Below are 11,840 nucleotides of genomic sequence, written 5' to 3'. Positions count from 1 at the left end.
TCCGTCTTGTGTAATAGAAGAACGAAAACAATTTCTGTAATTATTCTAGCTTTCTGCTCAAAAGAGAATCCGTTTTATAATTCCGACTATATCATGAGAATGCGTCGTGAATCACTTTCAAATAGTGGTAATTTCAGGTGTTCTCTAACTTGTGAGCATATCCTCTATATCTGAAAACTTTAATCACATTTCATGAAGTTACACGCATAAGCACCTTGTGACATTTAAGACATTACGTCATGTCCCTGTATGTGCATACGACGTTGACACCTGCGAATGATTACATGTAAACACAACAAAACAAACTATACTATGTAACATTGTATATTGTAGAAAAATAGAATGACACATGTATCAAACAATGGTTATAATCTAGGCACAAATTTACAAGAACTTCTAACATAAAAAATGCCATGATTCAAGACCATCAGCACATTGCATACGAGTCTGTCAGTCCAGTTCTTCATCAATGCATACACATATACTAGCATACAAGATCATGCGAGGTACAAGCAATTTTCCTTTAATAAACACAATTTTACATAATTACACAATTATGGAATGTACACAAAAATTGCAGTTGCCGCTGTTGAGATCAAACATGCTCCATTCCATAGGATAGCTTCTGTGAATTGGATGGAATATAAATCCTTTGAAAATATTTCCTTGGTCAGGTTGTGTCAACAACTGTAAAGAGACCAACCCAAAGCGAGGCATGGTACATAAACTGATTAATTGTGGTATCTTGTTTTGCAAACTGACAAAACACAGTTGGAACGAATATAGGATTCGAACCAGGGACTATCTGCTGAAAGGTTAAAGAGTTCACCATAGTCACAATTGTGAACGTATGTCCTGGGGGATAGTAATTCAGATTCGTTATGAGAACATTTGTGCTCTTCCCTACACCAACAATATGTCATCATTAATCATATGTATTTTGTCATTATGTAAATTCCCTATCATGGTGGTTCACTGTTACCACAAAAGAACGGACAATATTCACATTGTATGGCCATGTTTTGATTTGACATAGGAATGTTGTAAATTAAATTTGCACCCCATTTTTAATCTTGCATGCGAAATTGTTATACCTTTACAAAAAGAAGTAGTTGTAATATAAATCATATCTGAACTGTATCACAACTATGTCTCCATCACAATCAAATAACAACTGACCCGCAGTTACAGAGTACGTTCTGACGAGGCTAATCACAGCAATAGACGGATATACAGCAGTATGAGATATACGCATATGTACAGCCCTCTGGGATAGAGACACAGTCCGCATCACATCGTACTAAATATCAAAGAGCTATGTATCACATGAGACATTTTGATCTGAACCGAAGATGAATACATCTGTTTTCACAAGCATTTACATTGCAGTTGCGTCCTGTAATTGAAGAACAGATGGTGTAATTGTATAAGGCAATGGTATAATATAATGCAAGACATCAATTCTGAATTCTGGAAGATAAATGGAAATTACCTGTACACATTAATTGTGTTACCCTAGTTTCGTGAATCATATTTAATATTCATAAAATATGCTCTGCAAGCAGCCCATGGTATATTACACTATTAGTCTATTACAAATATATATTTAATATCATGCAACGACGGTTCGGGCAAATTATATTCCTATCAGGCATTTCTACCGGATCCAGACGCACGAGTAAGCTTGATTGTTTGTCTCATTGATTTTACCGTCACCATGCCAGCCTGGTTCACATTACAACCTGCAGGCTTTGTTGAAAAAACCTGTTATACTTTGATCATGGTGAACTTTAGGCTATTGGTCATAAAAAACTATATATAACCTGAAGAAAATTATGAATACTGAACCAATTTCCAAAGCGCGTATACTAAAAAGTCTGAGTAGGTGTTAAGATCGTTTCGGGCGGAATATAAACTAAACTATCTCACGATCGATTATTATTTTTGAAGGTAATATTCATTTTCCATGTCAAAGAATTTTTCACATTAATATCTGGAAACTATGATTTAGGAGAGAGGTATACACACTTCGCCAGTGACACAGCTACAAAATGTTTGCTTTTTGAGGATACTAACGTCCACGCGTGTTCCTTAAATTCGGGATATGTCACGAGTGAGCTGTTCCCACGACATAGCGTTCCCGTCGCATTGAAATGTTAGCATAGTGCAGGGTCCAAATACATGCATGAATTATACTCCAAACATAATCACAGCCATACAACATACCTGTCTAACTGGTTTACGTACCCTGTGTCCATAAACATTGGACACACATATGCGTGCCGATAATAATAGAACCGTGTTTTCATAGAGGGTTTGAATAAATGTAAAGACCAGATAAAATATTTCAATACAGTGGGCCCACGCACACAGACAACATGCCCAGATCCACTCGAGGATCGTGACACAGTCAGGTTTTACAGTGGTCAATACAAGTACACCGGGTAACTACACAGTCATTCAGCCTCAGGGCCCCGTTTCACAAAGCTACAGCATAGGAGGTACGACAGTCGTAGCGCTAATATAGTTTTGTGAAATGGGGCTTGGGTCCATAAACGCTGAAGCACACCTGTCTCTCGGAGAGATACAATTATTGGGGTTGCTTCGCATCATAAAATACATTCGCAAGACATATTTGAAATTTCAGTGTTGCCAATGGGGTGAATCAGGTTAGACAATGTACATGGATGAACCAGAGACAGGTGATTCAAAGAAACAAGAGGTACTGTATCACCCAGCTGACGCTTCACGTGTGAAGAGAGGACGTGTACACAGACGGCAACATTAAACCATACTCTACTTATCATATGAATATGTGATGAAAACGCTGTCTCTCGACATCACAACACAACACTTTTGTTTATAGTGATATAGGACTGATTTAGAATTGAACACAGTCAGAATGCAACCTTTGCCTACCTTCAGGGCACCTGCAGTCATCACTGATTTTGAGAGATACATTCATATATAATTTTCTGCTATGTTGCCTTTTACATCCATTGGAAATTGTTCTGGCGTTGCGACTGGATATATTCTCTTGCTTTGTAGTTTCATATTCATCAATACAAAACTAGAGACTAACAGGTCTCGATTATATGCCGACACAGACTCTATTGCATTGTAACTTTGTGATGCTTCTACAAACATAATAGTATTATTGTCCATTTCCTGCTCACTACTATCCTATTCTCCAGTATTATGTACAGTAAGCGTCATCACCGGAAGCTGATGATGTATTTAATGCATTATGCATCTTGATTAAAATGTTTGATACCAGTAACTCAACGCAGGCACAACATGGTATCCACAGGTATCAATGTCGTCAATTTTGGCGTTGTTTGGTTTGCACCCAAACTATTCAACACATACACATTAATGAGATAAAAATCCAACCAAGGTACAATCCATCCGTTACATTCTAAATACTGCGGTACCATTTGCCTTTTTCGGTGACTTGATAGGCACTGCATCATCTGCACTTACATGGTCACTAGGGTAGCCATTGGCTAATATCCCTGTCAGGGTCTTTTTGTCCCGAATGACCTCAGAATCGGGAACAACGGTTACTTGTTCGCCAGAAACTAGATATTTCTTTTGTGTCTCAGTGAGACCGTTATTGTTTTCAGTTGAACCTTCTTCTTGCACTTTCGGATTTTCATTTTCAGAAAGGTATTCCGTACCCTCACCAACGCCAGAGAACAAGGAATTAACAAACTCCCCTTCCACTGTTTCATCACTCACATCAAGTTGATTATTTTCATCAGCTTGTTTGTTTGGCACGAGAGAATCGCAATGGACATCCACAGATGTGGATGCCTCTTCAGGAACGTTCATCAGCTCTTCATTGAAACTGCGCTGGTCCATGAAAATCCCACCACCTTGCCGGGGACTCACGACATCAAACACTTCGTCATTGTCTTCTTCATTTAAAACTTCAGGCCCATTGTTGTCTGGACCTGGACTCGCGCTTAAACTGTTTGTGCTTGTCGAACTAGGAGAGCCCTTCCTACTAGCAAACAGTTTTCGAAACCTTCTTCCTGCCTGAGAGCCAGTTGGTTGATGCTTCCGGTTTCCGACCTTCCTCGTCTTGGCTCTCCATAGTAAAGTCGTTTTATCCCGGTTAGAGTTTTAAACCATGAGTATTTTAGCATCTCAGGGTCTGTATTTTCTCACACGGCTTGTACGGATTGTTCTGCATTGGCCTTCTTTGCGTTGTGCTTCTCTCTCCTTCTTTCTCTGCAAAATGTTCGAAATACGTTAACCATGTTTCTGATCTGAAGACAGGCACTGAGGAATGACAGACCCACATTCTTAACAGTTTAGCAAAGAACAGACCATCACAATTACTGTTATGAAGATTTAATTGATTAACGCCATTTTGCCTTTCTGTATTGTCTGCAAACGATTTAAACAACGGTATAACTTGTTTACTAAAAGGAAGGATATGAATTTTGAGTTTCAATAACCTAAATATCTGCATACCTGTATCTCACACAGAGAAATATTGGTATCAGCAGGATGACGAACCCACCAAACACACCGAACGAAGTAGCAAGAACTGAAAAAATAAACATCAGTCTGTATTGTCTTGAAATCTAGTTCACATTGTCCATGTGCTGAACGTGAGACATGAACGTACATCATGACATGAGTGAGTATGGTTTTATTCCGCTTTTAGAACCATTCCAGCAAAGAAGAGCCCCCTTAAATGTGCTTCACACACGGCGTGAAATCCTCAACCTATACCACAAGTGTTGACGATGAACGAAAAATATGTATCTGAATACCAGCTTATGGATATTAATCATATGCTAAACCATCATCATTTATTGTTAACGAAGTGGTATTTAATCATGAAGATTGGTATTTTATGCTACTATGGGCGTGGGGCGTGGTGGGTGAACCAGCTAAAGCGCCAGACTAGTGATCCAGCGAGCTTGAGATGACGGGATCGAGCCCACCTGTGACCAGGTATAAAAACCTTGGAGTCAACTCTTTCAGTGTTGTCACAACCCCTAGTGTACAGTACACAACCCTGTGCACTTAAAAGAACCCACGAATCCGTTGGTATATGACCAAATGGTGGCCACATGAATACTTGCAAACACCTAGTTGCGGGTACAGCAACGTGCCGTAAACTTGGACAAAGTACTGTGACTATGTGTCCGAGTCCACCCAGCTGTGAATGGGTACCTCGTAAGGATGGGAAAACCACACTACCTTGGTGCGCCTCGTGGCTGCAAGAGTTGTATGGTCCCCAGGGAGTTTAGATTGATAATACACGTGCCGTTGAGATTGACATCCAGTGATCGAGGAAAAAACAAAGCGCCTTTGAGCAGCTGAGCTGGATATCGGCGCTATACAAATGTTAGTCTGTATGTATGTATAACATCATTCATTTGAGTTGTGTTTGAGACATTTTGGTCAAATATCTAATATTTCATGTAGGTTTTGATCAACAACATACATATACACATTCACATAAACTAAATCCAAATAACTGTCAAAATTATTCATAGAACTATTGTACTTAAACACCAATTTGGCCAAACAGGTATTTTTAGTTTATCACACACCTGACAGCACTTGCAAGTAGCATCATATTTGTTCATATGACAAGACGTGACCCAGTGGTATGGATTCAGTATTTCACATTTCTGTATTTCTAGGTTACCGACGCATCCGCCAATTTCATAACACTTTCAAATACCTTAATTAATCATGTGTTTCAGCATGTGCCCAAATATTCCCTTCTTGCAACAGATGACGCATTGACTTTATGTGCTGGGGATTAGGAGCCTGGCACTGAGAGCTTGTATTCGAACCACGGATGGGCCTCAACCTAACAAAAGTACTAAGATTCTGAAGTTTACTGAGAAACCCAAATATAACTATGTTCGATATGATCACTTTCTAAATGACATTGTGTATTCATAGTTTTCAGCCGTGGGAGCCGTGTCAACTACACTTGTCAGACGAGTTCCATTCTAGTGGAAGCAGCGCTAGCTGAGTGAGTTAGATAGCTGACTTTGTTTGCTGGCAATTAGGTGGTTGACTCTGAGAGTGTAGATTCGAATCCCAACCTCGACTAGAATCTGTACTTTACTGAGAAAGTTCTAATGGCAATGTGTATTCAACGAATGATGGATATTAACATCAATTGCATTGTTTAGGATTCCATGTGCCTTGTTACCTTTCTATTTTTTAAACAAGATCGGACAATTAATGACACATTATTAGCCGTGATCTGAATCCCCAAAATACTTCGATGCTTCTAAACTAATGACATTTACTCCTTTGAAAAGTAAAAGCCCCTAAAAGGATCTTCCTTGTTTGTGTAACCTGGTGTGGAAATGTTATTGTGGAGAAACTATAATTATTCATGTTCGAAAAAGATTGAATGTTATGAAAAACAAATTTAAAGGCTGTATAGCATAATAGTAAAATATTTGATCAATTTTGTTTTGAAGGGTTCTCCTTTACTACAAGGTCCCCACGTCACTATGTTTACTGATAAGAAGCACAGCATGCGCTAAATGTGGGCTGGGCAGCTGAAAATGTCTCAGTGTTTACTCACAAGTTGTATGCTCACGAGCGATAACAAGTTCAGTAAAAATAGCCTCCCATTAAACGATATACAATATTGTAATGTATTTATGTTTTAGTAAGTGTGGAGACCACCGTTTGAGGTGTGACATGGCTTCCGAAACTGACATGGACCTTCGACTACTTTTAGTCACCTAAGAGCACATCACATGACTGATAAGCCAAAGAAGATTGCCAATGAGCTACCAGTTAGAACATTGGTGTTATGAATAGGGTTGGCGCATATAACTGTGAACATATAATTTTGTAAGAAGGTGTATTCATGAATACATTTTAAAATTTCACAGTTTTACAAACCAAAGAGATTAAGAAGGACAATGGTTAAGGTTAACGGGCTAGGTTGATAACTTCTATGAGTAAGGTTGCATTTCCAGAACTGTTACAGTTTCATACCAAGTATCACATATATGACATTGAGCTTACGTGTCCCTTCAATGGGGCCTTCCGTTGTTGTAGTCGTGATGGGTGTCGTCGTTATTTTTGGTGTCGTTGTTTCCGGTATGGTCTCAACGGCCGGAAGACACGCAAGACTTATGTCATCTGCAAATGGAAATGGTGAAACCTTACAAAGTGTATCCTGAAATACATTCACGTGATGACATTATCCTTTTCTGAAATCACACTTTAAAATACCCAAATATTTCGGATTTTTGCATGAAATGATCTAATAGCACATACAATGACTAAAAGGGAAGGTACCATATATCACAGAATGATGTGCATGTTAATGCAGTTTTGTATTTGGCTGATGACAGCCAAATTAAAACCATACGACGTCAAAATGGAATGTATATTTTCAGCTGACATCCAATATGTACCTCAACCAACCAATAAGGCTCTCCAACCGTCAGTTAAAGCAGCATAATATATATGTCACAGTGCCAGTTAGCTATCGACAAGACTTCATAAGAAGAAGAATTACTTCAAACTTCATACAGTCAATTTTAGCTATCGACAAGACTTCATAAGAAGAAAATTACTTCAAACTTCATACAGTCAATTTTTCCAACATGCCAAGCACCTACCCATCAGTTTCGTAAGGATTACTCAAGCAGTTTCTTTAAGCTAAGATCTCAAAGTGATACGACTCTTGAAAAGGTTGTTATGATGATGATGACACTTATCGTAGATACGTAGAAGCCAATTTGAGCCATCAGTGTGGCAACTGACTTATATGATGTCCATTGCAATAGCCTCATTTGATATTCAGTGTCGTTTTACGTGACAGTTGCCTTGTCTATCGTAAGTGTTTGTGACGGTTTGTGATGTGATATGATACGCTTACCTTTTACGAAGACCTTGTATTATCTGCTTGTTCATTATTTCATCGTAATACACAAATACATGCTCATGATGTTGGAATGGAACAATGGACTTCATGTAGAGATCTCAAAAGATTATGGAACGTTTTTACCGCATTATTTACATCGGTATTATCATCACGTACGACATCAAATATTTTCATCTGTAATTTACGTTGGACAAAACAGGCTTCGAAAACATTGTTGTAACTTACTTTGAGATGTAAAGGTGATGACTCCCCCAACAGATTGGTTCCTATTGCCTGTCACGTTGAGAAATACATCCTCTAAACGAGCCAATTGTATAGTCCATGTTGGCTCCTTCTTCTTCACTTGGTCACACACATTCCTGTCTGATATAGTCAATTCACCAACTTCACACATGCCGGCTACATTATTCACCGTAATTGTCACATTAGAAATGACATTGACCTTTTGTAATGAACAGGAACAGTTTCCATTGTGTCCATTGAGCGTGTCTATGAAGATTTCCAGACTTAGACTCGGGTCCGGTTCTGGGCCTGATCTCAGACACGTCTTGACACCTGTTAAAATGACATAAAATGGCATTCGATGTTGCATGTCGATGAACTACTGCATTGGTATAACGTTGCAGATTGAAATACTTCTTCGTTTAACCAATGTATAACACAGTACAACCAGAAATTATTGAGAATTTAAAGATTGTAATTTTTTATATTTTTTTCACTCATTACACAATACTCACGTATTAAATGTGAATATTAGCAGAACATAACTCCAGATTCAAGACAGGTGAACAGTTAGTATTTTGTCAAGTCACCATGGGCAGCAATGCAGGCTTCAATGCGGAGGGGCAAACTACTGATCAAAGAATTTTTAAAGTCGTGATCCATGCTGTCCCAATAGCGGACCACCTCTTCTTTCATTTCAGCAATATTTGTCAGATTTTTCTTATTGACACTTTCCTTCATAAGTCCCCAAACATTTTCTTTTGGATTTAGGTCAGGGCTATAGCTTGGCCAATCATAATGGGTCCGAAACCAGGCCTGTGAATGCTTTGAGCGATGTTTTGGTCGTTGTTCTGCTGGAAAATCCCAAAATTTCCAGAGAACATTTGAGCAGATGGAAGTAAATGTCCCTCGAGAATATCTGTGTACCGCTCACTGTTATTCCCTTCAAATAAAGAGACGGGCGTTGACCCTAACACAGATATGCCACCCCACACGTTAAATTTCGGACTGTACTTTGGGCGCTGATACAAAGGTTTTTCAGTTTGTTTGGTCCAGAATTTCAGTGTAGGAAACAGCCACACAGAACTTTCATCTGAGAAAATCATATTGTCCCAGTTAAAATTTCTATGCTGTAAGCACCAGTTCAACCTTTGCTCCTTTTGTTCAGGTTTCATGATCGGTGATGGAATTCCTCCACTTTTCTGCCAACCCATTGCATGTTTCTCAGTTCTAATTGTCTCCTTACAGACAGCCACAGTTCCTCTATCAATCATGTCCAGCCTTAAGATTTCTCCTTCGTTTGTTTTTAGAAACAAATTGCCAAGCCGCCTCCTGTCACCGACAGTCAATTTTCTGGGCCTTCCTGCGCCTCCCTGGTGCTCAATGCCATATTCATTTGCAATATTTTTCAAAACACGATAAACGGTGGACAAAGGGATGCCTGTTCTACTTGAAATCACTTTAGCTGATCTGATATCCTTGTTATAATACTCTAAAATCAACTTCCTCTTCTACTGCGGATCACTGAAAATGTCGTCTGTTAGCAAGTAAACAAAGCGGGATAACTCTTCACAAACTAATGAACAAGGATTAACGGAGTTGTCTCTCTTGAATGAAACCAAGCACTTGATAGCTGGTCAAGGTGGTTTATACTAGAAATCCAATTAAACATATTCCTAAAATTCTCAATAATTTCTGGTCATACAAAATCTGCTCAATAACGCCATAGTACGTTGGGGTAGCCTCGTGGTTAAAGCGTTCGCTTGTCACGCCGAAGACCCGGTTTCGATTCCCCACATGTGTACAATGTGTGAAGCCCTTTTCGTGTGTCTCCCGCCGTGATATTGCTGAAATATTGCTAAAAGCGGCGTAAAACCACACTCATCCACCCCCATAGCAAGTACCATGGTCCTATTTGCTATTTTGTGCTTGGTTCAAATGACACGAAGCTGTGATAATTATTCTTTCTTGTTTGAAACAAGCGGCGACATTGTCATTACTCGCTTTTGTTTCTGAAACATGGCGTCTATACACCTTAGTGCCTGATGGTACTTAAAACCATCACGAATTCCAGATATAAGATGATTATAAGCTAGGGCTGGTTAAAAATATCGATAATCGGAAATATCGTCAACTGGAACAATTACTAATGATGGTCGATATGAAAACAGTGTCATATCGTATATCGACTATATCGTACCTAAAACACTTGTAATAGAGTAAAATTTTAATTTACTCATACAATACACAAAATTAGGTTTAAATTCATGGTCTGCTTCTAAATTATGTTCAGGATGTTGTTTTGTTTTTAACCCATGCATAAACATGTCACCATTCACCAGTGGTGTGAAATATATATTAATATTGATATATTTCAGGCTTTTTTTGCCATTTTTGCTCAAATCTATAATTTATTTATCGATAATATTAAACGTAAACGATAATCGATCTCTTTGATCTACATCGATGGCCAGCCCTAATATGTGGGTAATTTTTTGACGCTTCACGCCGTCTCTGTTTCTTTGAATCTGGAATGCCAATATATAAATGAGAATCAAACCCAGCTGACGCACAAACCAATACAATTGGCCTAACGAGTTTAGGCACTGGATGATTTGTACACAAATTAATGCACGAGTATGATATCATAAGATCATTAACGACCATGACCTTAAAGCATATGAAGCTTGATAATGATAAAGCTTGTCAAACGTGTTTCTGCTGTCAAATAAATTATTTACTAGGGCATCTAACTGACAAACGATTGTGTACAACAACTCAGCATCTTGTGTTAAGTGCCTTATGTACGAAATGATGGCGTTTCTGTTTATTGAGATTAAGCTTTCCCAACAATAAACATAGGGTAAACAGTCTTGTGGTATTAAAACAACCAAGTAGAATTGTGTTCATGGGGAGAAAATGCGTCAGGGGAAAGTGGGTTGCCTTTTATGAGTCACTTCGCAGGTATGTACATCACAATGACACGGAATAAAATGGTATGTACCAAAACAGGACACGTTAACTTGTACGTCTAAACAAGAAAGCAAAAATTCATCACGCAAGACACCAACCTTCCGCCATGTCGATGATTGTTACCACCACAACAATAACCCAAGGTAACACCAACATGGCGACACATTTTCTCCTCTTCATTGTATTTAGTCCTCCGACAGCTGGAATCAACGTGTTTTCTAGATCCAATCACATATTCCCATCCTTAAATAAACGGAATCAGTAATACTCAAATGGGGCAAAATGGAGTGGCATCAGGCTATCACTCAGTCGTGTACCCGGCCGAGGTATTTTCATTCTGTTCAGTTGCCGGACGAAACAGGTTTGTGACTGGTAGATCGGGTATATCGTCACGTCAGTACGTATGTGTTGTGGCTGTGGTGTAACTGTGTTCCTCAGAGTACTTTATGAAAGAATCTTCAGCTATTTATATTCATCCCTGGTGCGTCCCGTATATCGCCAGCTATTTGTTGGTGTAACAGGCAAGAGATTGATATGTCATCTGACGCGTTTCTTTACGATGTCAGCCAAGCGGAACCATTCATAAAAGCTCGGTCTGTTTAACGTGTAAGCTGTTGTATTAATTATACTAAATCTTGAAAATGAGAACACGGTCAATTTGGGGATCTATAGATATACGTCAAACTGGGACATATAAGTAAATTTAGCTGGACCAGCACAATAGATACCTGCAAATGTGTGAACTGGT

General features: G+C 38.9%; 1 protein-coding gene across 1 annotated transcript; it reads right to left on the bottom strand.

Moving 5' to 3' along the window:
• Positions 1–308: 308 nt before the first annotated feature.
• Positions 309–11,591, bottom strand: LOC124279755. The gene is made up of 5 exons (XM_046715623.1): positions 11,191–11,591; positions 8,123–8,452; positions 7,030–7,146; positions 4,483–4,558; positions 309–4,236 (listed from the first exon to the last, which is right to left on the bottom strand). The coding sequence occupies exons 1-5, from the start codon at positions 11,270–11,272 to the stop codon at positions 4,170–4,172; spliced, it is 672 nt and encodes a 223-aa protein (XP_046571579.1). The 5' UTR covers positions 11,273–11,591; the 3' UTR covers positions 309–4,169.
• Between the last annotated feature and the right edge of the window lie 249 nt (positions 11,592–11,840).

Source organism: Haliotis rubra, unplaced genomic scaffold (assembly GCF_003918875.1).
Source record: "Haliotis rubra isolate DU_JTF1 unplaced genomic scaffold, ASM391887v1 Scf256, whole genome shotgun sequence".
Lineage (NCBI taxonomy): Eukaryota > Metazoa > Mollusca > Gastropoda > Lepetellida > Haliotidae > Haliotis > Haliotis rubra.
Note: the sequence above shows the minus strand (reverse complement) of the source record. Positions and strands in the feature narration are given on the sequence as shown.

Excerpts from the sequence above, each read along its gene's own strand:
- LOC124279755 (XM_046715623.1), bottom strand. The coding sequence starts at position 11,272 with ATGAAGAGGAGAAAATGTGTCGCCATGTTGGTGTTACCTTGGGTTATT. Across the intron at positions 8,453-11,190 it reads AATCATCGACATGGCGGAAG|GTGTCAAGACGTGTCTGAGA; the intron begins GTTGGTGTCTTG and ends TCATTTTAACAG. Across the intron at positions 4,237-4,482 it reads TTTCTCTGTGTGAGATACAG|AGAAAGAAGGAGAGAGAAGC; the intron begins GTATGCAGATAT and ends AACATTTTGCAG.